The sequence below is a fragment of the Centropristis striata genome, chromosome 11 (genome assembly GCF_030273125.1).
Source record: "Centropristis striata isolate RG_2023a ecotype Rhode Island chromosome 11, C.striata_1.0, whole genome shotgun sequence".
NCBI classification, from domain to species: Eukaryota; Metazoa; Chordata; class Actinopteri; order Perciformes; family Serranidae; genus Centropristis; species Centropristis striata.
This window is the reverse complement of record NC_081527.1, coordinates 7,349,479-7,372,072: the sequence shown is the minus strand read 5'-3', so window position 1 is coordinate 7,372,072 and position 22,594 is coordinate 7,349,479. Positions and strand designations below refer to the sequence as shown.

At 36.9% G+C, this 22,594-nt stretch overlaps 1 protein-coding gene and 1 long non-coding RNA gene across 2 annotated transcripts in view; one reads left to right on the top strand and one right to left on the bottom strand.

Annotated features, from left to right (window-relative positions):
- Positions 1–22,594, bottom strand: part of ctnnd2b (catenin (cadherin-associated protein), delta 2b) — a 240,754-nt gene that overhangs the window by 115,797 nt on the left and 102,363 nt on the right. Inside the window, exon 4 of the mRNA XM_059344042.1 lies at positions 3,484–3,518. Within this exon, the coding sequence (XP_059200025.1) occupies positions 3,484–3,518 (35 nt within the window). The remainder of the gene's footprint in view (positions 1–3,483; positions 3,519–22,594) is intronic.
- LOC131979961 (uncharacterized) lies at positions 3,562–4,486 on the top strand. Its single transcript, XR_009395163.1, has 2 exons — positions 3,562–3,861; positions 3,971–4,486. It is a non-coding gene; the product is annotated as an uncharacterized LOC131979961 (long non-coding RNA).

The following is a 22,594-nucleotide window of genomic DNA, read 5'->3' as shown; positions in this document are numbered from 1 at the left end:
ATAACGTTATACAGATAGAAAAGAGGACGTTTACCGACTTGGTCTCATAACTTTGACCCTTTCACTGTATTTTCACTTAATGACAGTTTATTTGAACGTTTTGTTCACTAAAAATGTCTTGTTCAGCGTTTGGTTGGACTAACAGACACTCCAAGGAGTCGCTGCTCAGTTTTCTGAGGTCAGTAACGTACATTTTGTTTTTGTTTTTTGCTAGCCAAAACTAACATCCCAGTTAATGCTCCAGCTAATGCTAACATGAATTAGCAGCAGCTTCTCTCAGTCAGGTTGAGGTGTAGAGAGGCTGTAGTCAGTGATCAGATCCCTCTCCTCCACAGTCCAAATATGGCCTGCTTCCTGTATCGGAAACAAGATGGCGGCGAGTGTAACGCTGAACTAGATGCTTCCAACGGGCCACAAAACCAATAGGTGACGTCACGGTCACTTTTAATTAATTTATGAATTTGAACAGAAATTAATTTCAATTCATTCTCAGTTGGCCACTGATTAGCAAATAAACAAGCGTGTTGTGTCACCACAGAGTGATGTGTAGGGATAAACCTTTAGCCAAGGGTAAAATCCCAACCTTCTAATCAAGCAACAAATCTTGCAGGATCTAGTTCTCGGGGGCGCCGCCTTGTACTTAGATACCAGACCGTTTGTCTGTCAGAGCAAGGCTGACAACATGCCCAGTGTCTTCAAGTTAGAGAGCTGCCAAGGGGGATAAAACTTACAAATGAGTCTGAGGAGCAACATTAATCTCTTATCGAGAGAGAGGCATGGTAATAGTAGAGGCCTTTTGAGTGGATTTAGAAGGCTGAGATAATTGACTCGGACTGATGCATTTGGAGACTGATGCTGCTGGTGAAACATTTCCAGTGCCGTCTGCAGCATTACCCTGGATTTACTCTCACCCTCACACACACAAGCCCAAACTCATTTTTAAACCTGTTTGATCCAGAAGTGATTGGTTTTTAATGATTTGTGAGTGATGACGAGATCAAAAGGTCTGATTGGAGCGAGGGAGGCTTTCTCGTGACGAGTATATTTAGTCTCTCTGAGGCCCGAGTGCAGTGGCGGACTCAGACTGTTACAAGGACAGGGGCGAAAAAATAAAAAGGGCACAGTCTGCACAACATTGGGCCCCACCAGCACACAAAAAGCTATGATGCATGATGAAATAGACCTCATCCTTTATTACAATTAGCATTAAGTTAAAGATGATCCAGATCAAAGTAATTAATGATATGGTATTGGCAATTAAAACCATTGAACCAAACCATGTAGGGGGGTTAAATTTGTAAATTTTTAAGTAAAATGCATCAATCTAATCCACTTTGAGAGCTAAATGACAGCAAACCACCTCACATAACATTTTTCACAGTTGGGTGATATTGTATTATAGAATCTTTTTTGATGTCCTACTGTGACATTTTTTAAAATCACTGCAGATCTTTTTCTATACTGGGATTCTTTTTCTCTCTCTGTTGCAAGGGCACGTTATCGTGTTTTTTTTAACTTGGCATCTAATTGTGCTTTTCTATTATGGGTACAGGCAGACTATTAATCTTCTTATTGCTTCGTTATCCATTGCGGATTTTAGTACCACTCGATGAAGCTGTTTGTCATAGCGACGCCACATGAAAGCAACGCCTCTTTTTCATTCCCGGTTTGTCGCCTACTATTGTGTCAAATCCCAATATTTACAAGAACACATTCACAAAATGCACTCCAGACCTGCAGTGGGCAACCACACACAAGAGGTGGGTGGAACCAAAGTCTCAGGAAGTGCTCCTAGGGGGACCATATTCTGCTGCACACCCACTGGAAGGGCATGGCATTAAATGTTTGGTGGTAGTCCAGTTAGCCCTCTCACCTGCTGCAGGAAAAAGAAAGGCAAGACCACAACTCCTGATCAGATTGAAGATGCAACTGGTTGGAAAAACCCACTCTGAATGATATATGTTGAGGTCATGCTTTTCCATGACTGTTTTGATTTAATTGGTTACAAAAAAAATGCAGTTTAAGTTGGATAATTTTGGTTATACTAATTTAAGCTTGTGTTTTGGTATAACTTTAAGTAAACCTTATGTTTCAGTATATATATCATTACTTTAATAATTTCGCCCCTCCTGCCCCCCCTCTGAGTCCGCCACTGCCCAAGTGGTTGAGTCTCAGTGCAACAGATGGATGAAGACTGCAGCACACACTGAAAGCCTCCAAACATTTTGACCACAAACCTTTAGTCACTGCTTTGTTGGCTGAGGTCGCCAACCCTGCACTCAGGCAATCAATCCACTCTCAACAGTCTATACATCTCAAAATGAGTGACAAAGAGGGAGACCTAAGTGTCATGCATGGGTGGTGTTTTTCAGCTAAAGTGCTGTCAAAGAAGTTGTCAAGCCCAGAGAGGTGTCTTCATTTGACTTTCAAATCCCCTTAAAGGCCTCACTCTCATTGATTCCTGTTTTATCCTTCTTGGAAAACACTTCCGATCCGGCTCTTAAACTAAATACTCAGAAATATTTGCAAATGGGTGATTCTCATGAACATGGTGCAGCTCATAGCCAAAATCCAAGAGCATTGAATACATATTTTCTTTGACCCTTTATAACACATACAATCTAAAGTCACTGTTTAATATGAATTTATAATCAATTTAAACATTTTAAGGTATTTTCTGACATTTTTAGAGACACTGAGCAAAATTCATTACCGTAACACATTCTTAAATTAAAAAAAAAACAACAAAAATGTTTTTTTCTTTTCTTTTGCAAGCACTTAAATATGTTCAAGGGTAGCTGGTATCACCAAAATGTATTTTATTAAAATATACACATTTTAATGCAAATAATTCTATCATTACCGTAACATTTAACCATTTTTTTCTCATCAATTTTCATTCAGATTTTGTTCTTTATACATTGTTAAACATTATATTTGATTATATTCTGTTAAATTATGCATTTTTAAACAAATGTATATTTATTTTCATAAAGTTTATTAAATATTTGAGTATAAGTGTGGGGAAAACATGACATTTTTATCTGGATGCATTACAGTAATGAAATTGTGAATCGAAAAATATGTTTAAAAATATAGAAAATATTATTTTAACATAATGAATTGTACCTCATTATGGCTATATTGTTCATTCATATAAAAGTGAAATATATTCAGTTTGATAAAGTATGTCCTTATCTTCACAGACAGAACTTGCTTGGGTGATGGGATTTGGGACATATGAGTTTTTTGTCATGGCAAGCCTTTTTTAAATTTGGCTTCCAGTGCAGAAAGTTTGATTGAGCATTTTAACTGCTGCAGCCACCAGGAATGCATCAATATACTGTTAGTGCATGGATTTTTTTTCTTTTACAATGGCCACCAATATAATAAAGCCCAGTCAGCAATGTGCTCTGCTGGAATGCAAACAATAGAGCAGCAGACAAAATGTATGATTTGAGAGCATTTAGGGTGAAGTATTACCTTGGTTGTTCCAGCGAAATTTCTCATCTGCTGAGCTGCAAGAGACAAACAACAGAAAGCAAACAGTATTAGAGATATGAGCAAACATGACATTTTACACTTTTGTTCTTGTTTTGTTGGTGCATTTGCAGGACAGTTTCACACTGTTTCACAGCATTTCAGCCTCACATGCTACAAACTGTGACCATCAGGATCTGCTTTTTAGTATTTTAATGAAATAGAAACACCATGAAAAACACTGGTTTGACAAGTTCACTGTAACTATCTCCATTTGCAGTTTCTTCTGAATGGGTTCCCTTCAGGATTCTTGGAACCTTTGGTGCTATCTGGTGAATCAGCAATGTTTCCACCAGTTCTGAGTGGAACCAATGCAATCAAGTATGCATCACCAATGGAGGGCTCTGCATAATGCATAAAGGAAGTAAGCAGCAGTAGCAAGATGGCCGATCTCATTGATTACCTGCAAGCTTTTGTTCTATTATTACAGATCCGAAAACAAGCATGGACAAACTACTAATGCTGAGAAGGCACAGAAGAATTGTATGATTAAAGAAGTCACAGTTCGCAGTTCAGGTCAAAGGAAAAACTGCAACTTTTCTGGTTACCAACCAATTTATTTTTGTTCGAAATGCTCTGAACAGTTCAAATTTCTGTGAATGAATCGTAATTTGACCTGGTCAATGGTGGTGGAAAAGGGGTTAACCCTCTGGAGTCCAGGAAACAACCTTCACATTACTACTTCATGGCGTGAAGACATAAAAATGAAGCAACATCAAGCCTTTCCATCAGCCTCCCTCTAAAGTTCTGGCTTGAAACTCCATACCAGATTTTTTTTTGGATGATATTCGGCCAAGTAAAACCGGAGATAATGTCAAATATATTTAGTATAAAAATATAGAACTAGAGATTATCCTCACTTTACCTGTTATATGTTATATTTGCAACCTGTGTTCATATTTGCAACATGTAGATTTCTGTGTGTGAAACATACTTTTCAAGATCAGATTTGATGTTTTCCTTTGTTTCTTTTGGGTTCAAAATTAATTATCGGGACATATAGGTGAGGCAAAGCTGAAAAAACTGATACCAACATGGCATGGTAAAGATTTTTTAACAGATTTTTTTAACAGATTTTTTTAACGGACATAATAGCCGAAGATTCAGAGGGTTAAAGTCCTAGGTTTGTGAACATTCTCGAGTATAGCTGCCCTTACATTATCAAAACCAATAGGATACACTTTCAAGCTAAAAACAAGGCTGTTTTGCGTGGAGAAACAAGTATATCACCCAACTCTTAACCTGACCTTACCTGAATACAATCTGTCTTCAGTCATGCACGTAAGTCATTTATAATTTTGTCTGAATTAATGACAATGAACAATTTTTGGAACATTACAACACACAGTTAACACCAGTGACGTCCAAATGAAGCTTCATGAACCTTTAGTTTTATCTGTCGACCCCTATAGATTATGTTCTTGGTTTAAAGAAAAAGGATCAAGAAAGGCTAATTCAATGTGCTTTTAACCCTTTGTTGGACAGAGAGCGCCATCTAGTGGGCTCAGAAAATATAGACGATGGTTCATGAAGCTTCATTTGGACATCACTAGTTAACACCCATACTTCACAGTCTGGGAGAGTCAAAAAACTTCCCATTGAACATATTGCAGTTTAACCCATTTAAGCCGGGAAAGCATTACGGCATTTCTACCATTAAAACCAGGGGCACTGTTGCGTTATTCTACCATTAAAGCCGGGAAAGCGGATACGTCGTTTTGTAGTATTTATAGATTTTTCCACCTATTTTCGGTCTCTTGGCCAATGAAATGCATCAGAATACATGTGGGAGTGTCGCAATGCAACATGGGACTTTTCCAGAACTGAAATCATGGCGGAAGACGACTATAGCGGAGGGAGCTCCGATATAACAGCTATAAGCTCTCAAATACTTTTTGAATTTCATTTCTATCTGCTACAGAGGCTGAATAATCTATTATTTAGTAGGAAGCGTTGACACTTCTGTTGAATTCCCAGAAAAACTTCAGGTTTAAGGGGATTATTTTAAAATCGCCCAGAGGTTTTACAGCCATTTTTTCCAGGCGTTTTAGGCATAAATTGGTTAATTTAACCTTCCTTAGGGCAAACATTACATATTATGTCACAATCTCTATAACTCTAATTATCTTTCAGTGGATTCTTTGGAAAATTTGGCTGTAAAAAAGCATAAATTCCCAGTACTTTAATTAATGACCATTGTTCGCCACCTGTTTCTTGACTTCCTTATGGCTTCTTTATTGTTACAGCCGTCTCTAAAATTAGTAAAACCCAGAAATACCCAATATACAGCTTGACAAGGTGCTGATCCTGTTACCTGCTTTACTATCTGACACTTTTATTCGGCCTGATGGAGGCACCTGACGCATCATTTTAAAAAATCATTGATTTTCTAAATGACTCAATAACTGCCTTAACTGTCAACTGTCATTATAGCATTTTAGGATTTAAACACTCATTACTGTAACTGTAATGGATAATGCCAACTTTTTGTAAGGACATCGATTGTGCATTATTATCTCATTGGATTGCTGCCATATTTTCCCTTGTGCTTTGATGCACTACCATGTGAGAGTGGGAGATAACGGAGACATGTGACCTGTAATGAACACAATGAAGCAGATGGTTTCTAGCATCAGAAGCTCTCATTTAAGGAAAAGAATATAAAGCAAGGACTCATGGTAAGTGTACTGTAGATGTTAAATGTTTCATTAGATATAAATCCATACTGTGGAACGGAACCTTTCCAATATTTATATTTAAGACAAGGGGAAACTAATGGCATCCTTCCAGCATAACCACAAGTTGTTAATTGATAGTCAGGATGTTTCCTCCTGTTGGAGCTTCTCTGACATATGTTCAATACTGTTTACTGCTATAGATCCACATCTTTTATTCTTCTTCTGCTGCAGGGTTTACCCCCCTAACCCTGTGTATACAACACGAGTTGTAATTTATCTGCCTTTCAACTCATTTGTCAGACGATCGCACGATTGTAAAAACTGCTTGATTGGGTTTCTAAAAGAGCTAATAGCCCAGTCAGGTAGCCCTGTCAAGTCTTCCTAATATGTTCACTATAAATCCATCAGCAAAATGTAATGCAGTCCTAAAGGCTGGTGCACTACAGTATAAACTATGGATAAAATCTGCTGCTGTCTGCAACTTAGATGGCTTATGAGTAACTATCACACCCCCTTGTTTAGCTCAACTGTCTAAAGCTATTAGCAGGAGAGTCAATACAGCAGATTAATCCACAATGCGGTACTGATAACTGGCAGCCAACAAGCAGATCTATGCAGTGTGACTTTACATCATGGCACATTGCAAAGCCCGAGTGAGTTGGATGGAAAAATCCATAGGACTCTCATGTTTATATTCTACAAAGCTGATTAGCTTAGCATAAATACTGAAAGAAGATAGAAACCATTTGTAAGCGGCAACATTCGGGTCTGAAAAGTGGAGCATAACTTGCATTCTTGCTAATTGCCAGCAGGGGGCTTTTGTATAGAAGTCTATGAGAAAATGACCATACTTCTCACTTAATTTGTTTTACCTCAGTAAACATAATTACCTGGGGGCCGCTGGAGGCAGTATCAAAATGACCAAAGAAAGACACAAAACTATTAAAAAAAGACTCAAAATTATTTTAAAAAGACACAAAATTACCAAAAAAAGACACAGAATTACCAAAAGAGGCACAAAATAATTTTAAAAAGACACAAAATTACCAAAAAGACACAAAATTACCAAAAAAAGTAATTAAAGGGACCTTCCACACACAATACGGTAAAGTGCCATTCATATAAAACTCGCATTCAACTTTCACATCAAGGTGGGGGCCACAAAATATCACCACGAGGGCCGCAATTGGCCCGCGGGCCGCGAGTTTGACACCAATGATTTAAAATGAAAAGTATTTTGGTATGAAATCCCCTATATCTGTAACTCAAAGCCTCTATAGCTTGGCGATGAATGCTATTCAGTCCCTGCGGACACAAAACAGATGCTATTAAATCATCCCATTGATTACCTCCATTCTGTGTGTATGTGGTGTGTGACGGATTGCGAAGGGGAGCCAAGCGCTACATGTTAATGGGACCCTCTGTCAGCAAAGCAGACTCCTCATTCATCAGGCGTTATTATACCAAACAATACACCCCCACACGTGCACCAACACACACACAAGCAGCACACATTTACTACACAACGGAGGCCAATGCATCAGACAATACGAGGGACCGGAGAGGGACTGGAGCTGGGTGTCTTGGAGGATGGAGTGTGTTTATATCAGACACGCACCTTGGATGGGGCAGGATGATGAGGATTATTATCACTAGTCTGGCTTCAGACAGCCAGTACTGATGATAGAGGCTGAGTCAATGTTTTCTTAAAGGACAGACTGGTTGCACTCTTTTTCTGGTGTCAAAATGTTGCCTCAGTGCTCTTGAAAATGCCTGAGTAAAAGGCCAATGTGTGTTATTTACCAATGGCTGGGATTTGATATAGGTAAAACTAAATGCAAGCTGAGTGCTCACATAGAAACCTCGTTGGGAAGTGTGAGGAAAGAGGCCAAGCTGTGTTATCATCAAGTGGTTACATCAACAGAGGGCTGGGGCTGGAATATAAAACAGTCCGGAGGGTTTCCGATTTCTGTCTGAACTGGAGGAAAATATAAAATATAGGAATGTTCTCGCATTATCAGAGAGATCAAAACAGACCAGAACGGACTAGACAAAACTAGATGAGGCCGGAGGAGAGGAAAGAAGAGAGGAGAAGAGAAGAGAAGAAGCATATAATACAATATCTTCAAGGACAGTATGCTTAACTAGAGCAAAACAATATTCAATCTAACACACTTGGATCAGATCATGGACCAGAATCTACCATATTTCTTCTCTTCATTGGTACATTCTGCTTTATAATCTCAGCCATTTGTGATATATCAATAAGTGGCTAAGCAGTTAGTTGATTAATCATCTATATTTAACAGCTATAAGCTCTCAAATATTTTGATTTTATTTATTGAATTTCATTTCTATCTGCTACAGAGGCTGAAAAATCTATTATTTAGTAGACGTTGACACTTCTGTTGAATTTCCACAAAAATTGCCCATAGGTTTTCCAGGCATTTTTTCAGGCGTTTTAAGCCCAAATGGGTTAATCAACTACGTCTATATTGAGTATCAGAAAATGAATCGTCATCACCAACAATGTTGATATTCAAATTTTGAGTAATTTGTCAAGTAAATACTTACAGTCTATGAGTTACCATGCTCTTAGCTGTATCAGGCTGGTGCTTTGAGCTACATATTAGCATACTAACAGGCTCATCATCTTATTTAGCATGTTAGCATGCTATTATTTGCTAATTGGCATTACAGATTTGCAGTGCAGCTCATGCTCATGGGAGTGTAGTTTTGGGTATAAATTTGAAAAGGTATTGGTCAAGTATTGAACAAATTAAAATGTTAACGTTAAAATGGTGGTAGAGGAAAAGTCTAACACTTACAAAAGTTATTCAATTTCATCTCGACAGGGGTAAAAGTGAGTGTCAATTCCAAAATGTTGCGTTATTCTACCATTAAAGCCGGGAAAGCGGATACATAGTTTTGTAGTATTTGTAGTTTTTTCCACCTATTTTCGGTCTCTTGGCCAATGAAATGCATCAGAATACATGTGGGAGTGTCACAATGCAACATGGGACTTTTCCAGAACTGAAATCATGGTGGAAGACGACTATAGCGGAGGGAGCTCAGATATAACAGCTATAAGCTCTCAAATACTTTAGGAATTTAATTTCTATTTGCTACAGAGGCTGAAAAATCTATTATTTAGTAGGAAGCATTGACATTAGGGGGTTATTTTAAAATCGCCCAGAGGTTTTACAGGCATTTTTCCAGGCGTTTTAGGCTTAAATGGGTTAAGGTTCATCCTCATCATGGATGTCTTTACAATGTGTCATGGAAATCTATCCAATAGTTGCTGGACTGTTTTCATTTAAAACCACAAATGTCAACCTCATGGTGTTGTGCAAGAAGAAAAAGTCAGGGGATCACCAAAGACTGTGGGATTCTCTGTCTGGGTACCATGGATGCCTGTATGGAGTTTAATGGAAATCAACAGTTGTTGAGATAATTCCTACTGGACCAAAGTGGCGCACTAGGAAATATCTCAACTTCTATGACTCACCAATTTGCTATCCCTCCCTTGATGCGTTTTCTGTTTTATATAATTGAAGGATGAATATCTTGGGGTCAGCTTCCTCTCCCTCTCTTCTTTCTCTCTTATCCTTTCCGCCCACACAAGCTGTGCTCCACCTCCTCCTCCTGGCCACCAGGTACATCTAATCAGAACTCAGTATCTGAAAGAAGCTCATTGACCTCTTGGCCCAGGAAACACGGAGACTTAGTGTTTTTTCCGGTTGAATCTCTATGGCGCATCAATGGAAAGTGACAGTATAATTAGTGGACCAAGAGAGAACTAATTGACAGCGTGATCAACTCGCCTGCTGCAGGTCACGCCATGGCATGGCACTTCATCACCACTAATGATATAATGCTGTGTGCATGCAGGTGTAAATGTGCCTTACTTTGTGTGTATACAACACATTCCATTGATCTTGTGTGCATGGGGCTCAACACTGTTTTCTGTGTTTGAATGTGCAAAACAAGGCTTTAGATGTTTCTTAATGAATTAAATAAAACACTGTCAGTGCTATCTTACATGTTATTGTACTCATTCTCTGCTGCTTTTGATATTCACAAAATCCAAACATGTTACATAATCCTGTGTAACATAATCCCAAGTGAAGGACAATGTTGTTTACAGCAACAATATTGCATTATCTTAAAATGCCAGCAGCTGGTGTTTACCGCTGTTTCAGACCTGTGTTGTTTAGTCTGATTAAATGAGACTGTGGTTGGTAGGATTTGTTTTTGGCAGAAACAAAAAAAGACTCTTTGGAAGAAATGGTCTGAATTCATCGAGTTCTGACCAGGACGAGTAACAAAGTATGTTGCCTTCATCACTTCAGCCTTCAGGACCTTCTACCTTTCTCTCTCTCCCCCCTGAGACACATCTAACCAATGAACAGATTGAACATCCTCACATGGCGTTCTGTAATACCTTCTGGTTTGCTTGAATTTTGTTCTGTGTGAAAAGAAACTGAATAAAGCAGAAAACACAACAAGTTTGCCAACTCGTCGACTTTGTGGAGCAGGCCAAATGATCTATGGGTTTGAAAATAAGTAAGTAAACAAAAAACCAAGCGATACCAACTTTTCTGCTCTGCAGGCCATTTTTATTTTGACAATGTTGAGAAAGATATGGATAGATCTACTAGGAGCAAACAGGTAGTTCATTCACATACATGTCCTGTACTGTTGAATGCTAGACATCCATCCATCCATCCATCCATCCATCCATCCATCCATCCATCCATCCATCCAAACCTAAATCATTGGTTAATGTACTTGAGCCAGAAATGTGTTCCAAAATGAGATAGATCAGCAGTATATTCAGTAGATGTACAGTCATGGAAAAATTAGACCACCCTTTTTCTTTAATTTCTTGTTCATTTTATTGCTTGGTACAACTAAAGGTTTGGTATAATTTTTTCCATGGTTTTCTTGATTATAACCAAAATCATTATCAAGAAAACCATGGAAAATGTCTAGATATCAGCTCTTAAATGAAACTTTTATGAGCTATTTTTGTTGTTATCATTATCTGTGTCCAAACAAATGTACCTTTAGTTGAACCAGACATTAAAATGAACAGGAAACTGAAGAAAACAATGGGCGGTCTTTCCATGACTGTATATACTCAAGTTACAACTTAACAAGAATAAAGTGGCTGTATATTCTCTAGAATAACAGCAAAAGAGGCAAATAGTACACAAGCAGCAGACCCTGTAGAAAACTATGCCTCTAAGTACAACTACAACTATTTGTACTACTACTACTATATAAATACAACTATTATAGTAACCTTTAATGGCTCACCTAATTCCAGCAAAATTAGATAATCACCCAAAAGCTTATCATCAAAACATGAAAAGATAGATATTATATTTTGAAGGACGGCCAGAGTTCCTGGAGATCGACCGAGCAAAGGTCTCTAAAATAAAAACCTGATCCTACTCAACCACAAACTGGATCCATTAGACTGCGTGACACATTGGCCTCTGCCATTTTAGGATGACAATGCAAACCTTTACAGCAAATAGGAATATACATGTCATGATAAGGGGGCAATCTGAGATATAATTCAAGTCATATTGATAGCAAGTTAGGTAAAAGCTCTCTATTGCAGTACTTGAGCCCCGTTATGACAATTTGAGTTAAAAGCACTACTTGTTAAAGCTGTTATTTTCAGTTGGATAAAAGAACAGATGGACTGTAATGCTCTGTAATTTGAAATAATGATCAACTCCCGTTGTACATTCTGACCTGATATTTTCAGCTGCTTTGAAGAGGGCATTTTGGATATTTGGTGCTATTCCTAGAGATATATAGGTAAAGTTACAAATCAAAGCGCTGCTCTCTGACCACCTCATAGAACTGACTGGTCTGCTGCATTAAGGGTTATACAGGCTGAAACTTCTTCGTCCGTGTGCCCGCCATTGTTTACAGTTCAATTAGCACTTTCATTGATAATTGACTTTTCAGGACAGTACAACCAGAGAAATTGGAAAATTCTTTCAGAAACATACAGTGTTTATCCTGCTTCTTTGAGGTTCATTATAGTCAGGAGGCTTAGCAAAAAAAAGGGGACACGCCGGACAAAAGCACCAAATTTTTTCCACATGGTCTCTATCACCATAGGTTTCAATTTTTGGTAGGAGCCACTTCATCAAGATTCCGGAACGGATATGACACCCATATAAAGTCTATGAGAACCAGTATATCTTCCAAGCCACTTAAAAGGTCAATCTTGGTGTCAAAAAATACATTTTCTGGGTCAAGGAATCATTTAAAGCTCTTGAGAATATCCCGAGATGATTATTTGATCAAATAGATATGTTCATTTAGGCCATGTATTTATGTAATTTGCAACTCAGTTCCTAAGCAGTCGAAAATATATGAATATCGGTCATATACAGTGCATGTATTCTGAAAAATGGATAACCTGCATACATTTAATTGATGAAGCTTAACTTTAATTATCTATTACATTTGCAACTACAAAGATCTGTGCAATTATAAAAATATTGAAATGCAAAAGCAAATATTACTAACTATAAAATGTCCACTCACCGTTGTGAATTATACTCTGGGGTAGGATGGCCTGCTCTGGCCACTGGAAGGGCTAGTCATTGGTATACTGTCAATATTGGGACTGCTGCCTTCGTACATTTGCACCTTAATTACTGTGAGAAATGCTGGATCTTATTCTCTTCGTTCACAAGATCAATTGTTACTTTCTGTCTCTTCTGCTTGTACAGAGTTGGGTAAAAAGGCATTTGTTTACTCTGCACCTTATGCTACAACAGGAATGGAAACTAACTGACTTTGTTTCTTTGAGCACTTTTAAATCCAAACTAAGAGTTATTGAGGCCAATTCCACAACATGCACTTGTTTCTCATAACATGTTTAAGGTCTGTGTGTTATGTAAATATGTAACTGTATTTTGTGTTTGCTGCCTCTTGGCCAGGGCTCCCTTGAAAAAGAGGTTCTTAATCTCAATGAGATATTCCCTGGTTAAATAAAGGTTAAATAAAAATAAAAGTGTTGAAAAATTGCTGAGAAAACACTCGGCACAATTTTAGGTCTTGGGCAGTGTCCATCACCCTAATACAGGTGGTATTAAGACTTGGTATCAGCCAACCCCCAGATAAGCCCCTGTCTCTTTAAAGATATAGATATCTGCACATGAATGAGGATACATTTTAACAAAAGCCAATAAAAAGCTAAATTGTTGTCAGACTATAGCTGATGAGTACAGATGTTGCATTTTGGCCAATGCGTTCCACTTCACTTGTTCTTCAAATGTGACATTGATAGAACTACAAACTAACAATCAGCAACAAACAACGAAACCAGAATGACTCCAAAACCAAAATATTGTCTACAGATTAGAGGTTACAATGACCCAACTGTCTCATTTGGTATTACAAATGAATCCCAGTGTTGTCTGAACAGCCGGCAGAAATTCCTGATTATGTATAAAGCAAAGTCAAGCGGCAGTGATTGATGATCAAAGAAGAGAAGAGAATGAATATCGATGAGGCTCTCGGGGGGGGAAAAAAGCATGTCTGCTTTTCTTTGAATGGTATAAAAGAAAAACTTTGATGTGACACATTTTAATGCTAATTTAGACTTCATTTATGATGACTATAAGCTTTTCAAAAGTGCAGCGTCGGTAGTTGTGATGAGAGTGAATCAAATTGCGTGAGATGTGAATAAAGCTCCAAAAAGGTAACTGTGAAGAGTGGAGCTGACAACCCGTGATTAATGTCTAAATGAAATTTATGCAGAAAAATAAAATCAGCATTCGTAAAAAGTCATCCACTTTGTTTACCGATGGGTTGGTTTTTATGTAAAGTCTGTAAAATGCTCCTGAGTGAATTAACAACCACACTGTGGCTTTAGCTGGTGAGTCTAAATTAATGTTGACACAAGAAATGGCTGCGTTATTGTTTGATGGTTTCCAAGAGCTAAAGAGGCCTTCGCTTTCCTCTGTTTTTTTCTCCTTTATGGGTGGCTCTATTATCTAACAGCTCTGTGTACAAGAGGGCTGGCCATTGTGGTCGGAGCAGATAACAGATAATGTGCAGGGCATGGAAATAGATGGATTATATGGACTGGGTTCAGAATGTGTTTATTGGGTGGATAAAATGACAGGATTTTCATTGCTATCTCTGGCATTCGCTCTTTTAAGCCCCCCTCATTGGATTTAGCAGAGCTCTCCGTCTCTGTGTTATATTCTGACTTTCCTCTTCTTGTTTCCTCTTTTCTTTTCCTCGTCCGTCATCCCTTTCTCTTTCTATTATAGTTTTCTACCTCTTTATGTGTCTCTGTTTTGTGTGTATCATATTCTTTCTCTCCATCCCCCTTTTCTCTCTTATTCTTACCATTTCCCTGGCCCTTAACCCTCTGAAATCTTTGGCTATTGTGTCCGTAAAAAATCTGTTAATAAGGTATTTTGACGGTATTGAAGACCACAACAATTTGTTAAGTAAGCACTTTTTTTACACAATTATCTAACACAGGGGTCTCAAACTCAAATTTCCTGGGGACTGCTGGGGGCAGTATCAAAATGACCAAAAAAAGACACAAAGTTACTAAAATAAGACACAGAATGACAGAAAAACTAAATTACTTAAAAAAGACACAAAATGTCCAAAAAAACACACAAAATTACCAAAAAAGACACAAAATTATTAAAAAAGCCACAAAATGCAAAAAAGACACAAAATGACCAAAAAATACACAAAATTACTAAAAAAAGAAACAAAATGATTTAAAAAAGACACAAAATTACTAAAAAAAAAGACACAAAATTACCAAAAAAGACACAGAATTACCAAAAAAGACACAAAATTATTTTAAAAAGACACACATTTGTTGAAAAAGACACAAAAAAGACACAAAATATTTTTTTAAAAAGACACAGAGTTAGCAAAAACAGTAATTAAAGGGACCTTCCACACACAACACAGTAAAGTGCCATTCATATAAAACTCACATTAAGCTTTCATATCAAGGTGGGGGCCACAAAATATCGTCAAGAGGGCCACGATTGGCCCACGGGCCGCGAGTTTGAGACCCATGCTCTAACAAATGGCACATCCAAAGTAATTTTCGCTGCCAAATGCTGCACTGTGTTCACCAGCCACTAACTGAGTCACTAACTTAGCCTGTCTGCTGTTTTGTGCTGGGCATGTTGCTAGAGTGGATATTTCACTGAAAAATACCTTCCCACTGCTTTAGGAAGTAGACTGATGAGAGGGATGAGACTGAACCATAAAGCAGGCTGTAAATCCTAAACATTATCTTAAATGGTGTGTAAAGCTCCATATAGAGCAGGTGAATGATAGTCCTTGTCACTACGACTGACCCATTTCATATGACTTCATTTGAGTCATTGTTTATATGAATATTAACTGGTGCAGCTTTCCCTTCACAGTGTGTCTCTCAGTATCCATTACCATCACATCAAGAAACTCATTATTTAGGATCTGTGTTCAATTTCTGAATTTCTGCATGTAGAATATGTGCTTCATTACATTTAAAGTGCACCAGATAAGGCAGAATTCTGTTTATGAGAAAATTATAGCAAAGTAGCTCATAACAGCAGGAATTGTCAGACCATCTATTCCAGGAGTCTCAAACTCAAATTATGTGGGGGCCGTTGGAGGCAGTATCAAAATGACCAGAAAAAGACACAAAATGACAGAAAATAACTAAATTACTTAAAAAAAGACACAAAGTGACCAAAAACAGGCACAAAAAGATTTTAAAAAGACACAAAATTACCCAAAAAGTACACAAAATCACTAAAGAAAGACGCAAGATGACAGAAAATTACTAAATTACTTAAAAAGACACAAAAAGACCAAAAAAAGACACAAAATTATTTTAAAAAGACACAAAATTACTAAAAAAGACACAAAATTACAAAAAAGGCACAAAATTACATTACATAACATTTCCACTTCTTCCGGTAACAACAACACGGCAGATAATAAAAGGTCCGGTAGCAGCTGCCTTAATTTTGTGTCTATTTTAATAATTTTATGTCTTATTTTGGTAATTTTGTGTCTTTTTTAAATCATTTTGTGTCTTCTTTAATAATTCTGTCTTTTTTTAATAATGTTGTGTCTTTTTGGTAATTCTGTGTCTTTTTTGGTAATTGTATCTTTTTTTGTAATTTTGTGTGGGGTTTTTTGTAATTTAGTGTTATTTCAGTCATTTTGTGTCTTTTTTTGGTCATTTTGTGTCTTTTTTAAATAATTTTGTGTGTTTTTGGTCCTTTTGTGTCTTTTGTTAATCTACTCTGTGTGCACAAGAAGCCAGTTTGTTGCAGAGAACAGTGTCTAAATAAAACAAATTATTTTTCATACAATGGGAATGATAGCTGTGTGCCTGTCAGAAGCTCCAAGAAAACTGGCATATAATGCTACACAAGACAGGCAGTATCGCAAGCTGAAATGACTTCAAAGAGACCCATAATTCACTGGCTGATCCCAGTGAGAGCAAGGAGCTATATCAAATGGTTTGGCTGCAAGCCACGTAAACAATAAGTCATACAGTTAATATTAGCTGGCATCAAGTGCTCTAAAATGATAGTAACCCCTGTCAAATTCTCCATCTAACAAAGGTCTTTGATCATTGATCCTGCATTAGGTGTTTACTGGGCGTAGCAGCCTCTTCTTTCTCAGTCAAGTTGAACTTATTAGGCATTTAGAACAATATGTTTCATATCATCCTTCACTCTTCTTCACAAAAGTGGAGTTTTACTCCTAAGGAACAGTCAGGAAATGGCAAAAAAGTATCTTTTTCCACCAAATTAGTTCCATCCAGTATTCTCGGAACCTTGGTATTGTTTATTGAACCAGTCTGCGTTTCCACCAATTTTAAGCGAAACCAATGCAGTCGAGGATGCAAAACTGAGGTACACAGTAGTAGCAAGATGATGGATTGCACCGATTACCTGTAAGCTTTTGTTCTGTTATTACAGATTTGTTTTTATCCAAGAAACAAGCATGGACCTCTTTCAACTTGTACAATATGAAACACCCACTGATATTGTAATGGTTTGTACTTTAGGTCGAGGAAGAGCAGCTATCTTTTCTTTCCAACAGCATTTCAAGTCCTGAACCAATTTATTGTTGGTCATTACACCACAAAGACCAAACCAAGGAAAACAATGCATTCACTGATTTTACTTCAATCCGTACCCTGATCTAAAGGGGATTGCTCATTGTTCTGACATCCCATTGGTCCAACAGATAGATATATGGATCTGATGGCCCAAGGGTCTAAAAATACACCCTAAAAAACCCTTAAAAAACAATGGTTTCAAATGGTATGTGGACCTGCACTTATAGCTTCTCTAATCGATTTGCTATCGCTCAAAGAGCTTTACACTACAGACCCATTCACACACACATTCATACTGGTGGCAGAGGCGACCCTAAACGGTGCCACCTGCCACCATTGGGAATTCATTCTCACACCAGTGAACACAGCATCGGAGCCATTTGGGGTTCAGTATCTTACCCAATGATACTTCAACATGTAGGCTGCCATGGTCAGGGATCGAACCACTAAACTTCTGATCAGTAGGCGACCGCTCTACCAACTAAGCCACAGCTGCCCCAACATTGTTGTTCAGGAATGGTTAAATGGGTAAATGGGGTAAATGGGGTGCACTTATATAGCGCTTTTATCCAAAGCGCTTTACACTACAGACTACTGGTGGCTGAGGCTACCAGGGCACACTGGTGCCACCTGCCACCATTGGGAATTCATTCACCCTCCAATGAACACAGCATCGGGAGCAATTTGGGGTTCAGTATGTTATTCAAGGATATTCGACATGTAGATGCCATGGTCGGGGATCGAACCACCAACCTTCTGACCAGAAGACGACCCGCTCTACCAACTGGTTAGGTTTAGGCACAAAAAACACTCGGTTAGGGTTAGAGAAAGATCACTTCTTTGGACTTTCACCAGCAGTGGACAAATGTGTCAATTAATAGATAGATAGATAGATAGATAGATAGATAGATAGATAGATAGATAGATAGATAGATAGATAGATAGATAGATAGATAGATAGATAGATAGATAGATAGATAGATAGATAGATAGATAGATTTGTTTCTTTTGGGTTTTCTATTGTGTCCTTTCCCAGTAAAAACTGAGTAACTGTAATGGATAATACAGGTTGTTGGTAGAATTTAGCTGGTAATAGAGTTTGACACAGAGTTGCTCTGATGTTCTGTATTTAGGATAGAGATCTCTAATGTTGGTGGGCATATGATGCAAGTAGCTCTAGAAGGAGTAAAACAATGAAACAAGAACCTGTTCCAGCACATTAAAAGCTAGTAGTTATACATAAGACTTACAGTCATTCTCTAAATGTGTGAGTGCTCTTTTAAGACCAGCTTCGAAACCTAAATGATCCCATATGGGGCATGTGATATTAAAGGTGAGCCTTGAGCAGCTACTGTACAGGACCAGTGGGAGTTACAAGCCAACCTGAAACATCTCACATTGTAGATCCTGAGAGAATACAGATAAAGACGCTATAGGACACACACCCCGAGTCCAGGGACGCTGGTGTTATTGAAATGGGATTCCAGGATGAATTTCGTGCTGGATTGGTGGCACAGGCAGCCCTTCACAGAGCTATGGGGAAAAGCCCATGCAGGCACATCCCAGAACGGCTATTGTGGCCCTCTAATTACAGTCTGAGCTGGAAGATGGAGGACCCCGGCGTGCTCTGTAACTACGTGCTTTATCTTGCCCGGTCACCTGAGTTCTGACTAATTGCGCATTATGTTGGAACAATAGCTAACTGTTGCTGCTTTGTCCAGGTAATATCTAACTGGGCTGTATCTCATATCTCAAGAGAGGTGAGAATTCAACGGGTTGAAAATGTCAACAGCCTCGGGAGATTGTTGAACATTGCTAGCCGGAGGAGGGCCGTGTAGTGCATAATGCATGGCTGGATGGCATAATTAGATGGTGGGAAATCCTTCAACCCAAGGATTAAGCCTCTGTGGAGCCTGTTGTGCCCTGTTGAGGAGTCCTTGAACAAGACACTGGATCCCAAAGCTGCTGCAGCTGACCCTGACCTCTGACCTCACTGTGAAAGCACAAAGAAAGGGAAGTCTTTCACCACAGTGTTGTGTTGTTGTCAGAACTGACCACAAAGTGAATTCAGTTTGCTCTCGAGGCTTTTCCTGAACAGAAATATGACTGCACTGGTCAAGTCAAGTTAAAGTTGATTTATAGAGCACATTTAAAAACAACCTCAGTTGACCAAAGCTGTACAGTTATTAATTGTGTCTTTTTTGGTCATTTTGTGTCTTTTTTTAGTCATATTGTGTCTTTTTTAGTTATTTTGTCTTTTTTGGTCATTTTGTAGTCTTTTTGTGTGTTTTTTCAGCCAATTTGTGGGTTTTTTTTGTCATTTTGTGTCTTTTTTTTAGTCATATTGTGTCTTTTTTAGTCATTTTGGTTTTTTTTGGTCATTTTATAGTCTTTTTGTGTGTTTTTTCAGCCAATTTGTGTCTTTTTTGGTCATTTTGTGTCTTTTTTTTAGTCATATTGTATCTTTTTTAGTCATTTTGTCTTATTTAGTCATTTTGTAGTCTTTTTGTGTGTTTTTTCAGCCAATTTGTGTCTTTTTCTGGTCATTTTGTGTCTTTTTTAGTCATTTTGTCTTATTTGGTCATTTTGTAGTCTTTTTGTGTTTTTTCAGCCAATTCGTGTTTTGTTTTTTTTGTCATTTTGTGTCCTTTGTTTTGTCTTTTTTGGTCATTTTGTGTCTTTTTGTGTGTGTTTTTTTTAGTTATTTTGTCTTTTTTGCCTTTTTGTAGTCTTTCTACAAAAATCTGTCCAAAACACCACAGTGGGAAACTTAAAAAAATAAATGCTGTGATTTAGATTTCTTGACACATACTACACCAACTATGGATCAGTCTGTTCTTGCACAAGCCATCAATTCTATTTATATAGCCCATATAAATATAAATAATATATATAATATATAATAAATATCATACACAAATAGTTATAAATAAAAACAATAAAATACTAAAAAAAAACAGTAAAACAATAAAATAGTAATAAAAACTCAATCCAAAAACAGATAGAAAAGAAAAATGAAAAGGTAAAAAAAAGTAAAAGAAAGCCAAGGATTCTTGCCTAGCTGGTCCTTTGGTCTATTCCTTAAAAGAACATCTGCTTACTTTTTCTTGACAAGGACCTCTTGTGGCCGTATGAAACGTCTGTCTCTGAGAGCCAAAGGCTCATATAGTGTGACATTTTTATAGCAGCACCTGAGGGAGCTGGTTTGAGTGGATGGATGGGTGAACAAGGCAAGACACTGTATCTGTATCCCATCTCTGACCCAAGCTGCAACTTTTCCTTAACTCTATGGAGTTTTGGGCTGTTTTGTCCATTTTTGAATCCTTTTCTTCCTGCCTGTATACACCACTTAAAAAATCTTTAAATGCCATGTTGGTATATTTTTTTTCAGCACAACCTCACCTATATGACCTAATAATAATAATAATTTCATTCATATTTATTGATTTGGTGTCTTTTGTTGTTTTTTGGCCAATTTGTGTCTTTTTCAGTAATTTTGTTTCTTTTTTTGGTCATTTTGTGTCTTTTGTTGTGTTTATTTTTAGTTATTTTGTCTTTTTTTGCCTTTTTGTAGTCATTTTGTGTGTTTTTGTCTTTTTTTGGCCAATTTGTGTCTTTTTTAGTTATTTTGTGTCTCTTTTTGGTCATTTTGTGTCATTTTTTGGTCATTTTGTTGTGTTTTATTAGTTATATTGTCTTTTTTTGCCCTTTTGTAGTCATTTTGTGTCTTTCTGTGTCTTTTCTTAGTCATTTTGTGTCTTTGTGTCCAACATAAAATGTGATTTTGAATCGCAAATGTGAACAAAGGTTGCAAATATTACGTATAAGAGGGTTACATCCAGTTCTATCATTTTATACTAAATATATTTGAAACTGGCCTCATGGAGTTTACAGCCAGAACTTTAGAGGTAAATAGGTTTGGAGCGTGGAGCTTTTGGAGACTCCAGAGGGTTAACTTTAACCAAGTTAACTAAATTTAACCTTAATCTTTTCACTCCATCTATAAACACATTTTTGTAATTATAAGGTGGGGGTAAGTATAGTATACAAGGGCCTATGAAATTGTTTGTAAGTGTATGAAGGCCATTACCATGCTTAATTAGTTGATGCAGCAATTTTTGGAATGATACCAAATGTAACAGATTTGCTGCAAATAAAACAAATCTGTCCAAAACACCACATTGGGACACTTAGACAAATAAATGCTGTGATTTAGATTTCTTGACACATACTACAACAACAACTATGGATCAGTCTGTTCTTGCGCAAGCCATCAATTCTATTCATATAGCCCATATTGGTAACACTTTACAATAACCAACTAAGTAATTTGGTAACACTTTACAGTAACCATCATTTATAGATGGTAAATAGACCATTTATAAATGGTAAACAGATAGTTTATTAATGTTTAATCATCATTTATAAACTGTATATAGGCCATTTAGAATGGTGAATAGAAAATGTAATAATGTTGAACTATAATTTATAAATGCCAAATAGATTTCTTTACCATGAACAAACATAATTATTACTTTATTAATAGCTTTACACTCATAACATTTTTAACACCATATTAAGTATGTAAATGATTTCAAAATGATTCTTATACCTTTTAAGAAATTGCTTGAAAACATTTAAAGATTAAATATGTATAGAATTTTGTAAATGGTTAATAATAATTGGTTTATAAACCATCTATAAACATCACTTAGATGGTTATTGTAAAGTGTTACCAGTAATGTTTATAGATGGTTTATAAACCAATTATTAACCATTTACAAAGTGCTATACATATTTAATCTTTAAATGTTTTCAACCAATTTCTTAAAGGTATATGAATCATTTCAAAATCATTAACATACTTAATATGGTGTTAAAAATGTTATAATGAGTGCAACTAAGACTATTAATAAACTATTAATTATAATTTAATTGTTTGTTAATGGTAAAGTAACTATAAGCTTAAATTAATATACCATCTATTTGTCATTTATAAATGATGTAGTTAGTTAAACATTAATAAATGATGTATTTACCATTCTAAATGGCCTATATACGGTTTATAAATGATGATTAAACAGTAATAAACTGAATAAATCTGTTTACCATTTATAAATGATGGTTATTGTAAAGTGTTACCCTCATATTCTAAAATCATAAATCACAAACAGATACATTATATGACATCCTCTGTCCTTTGACCCTCGTGTGTGATACAAATAAAATG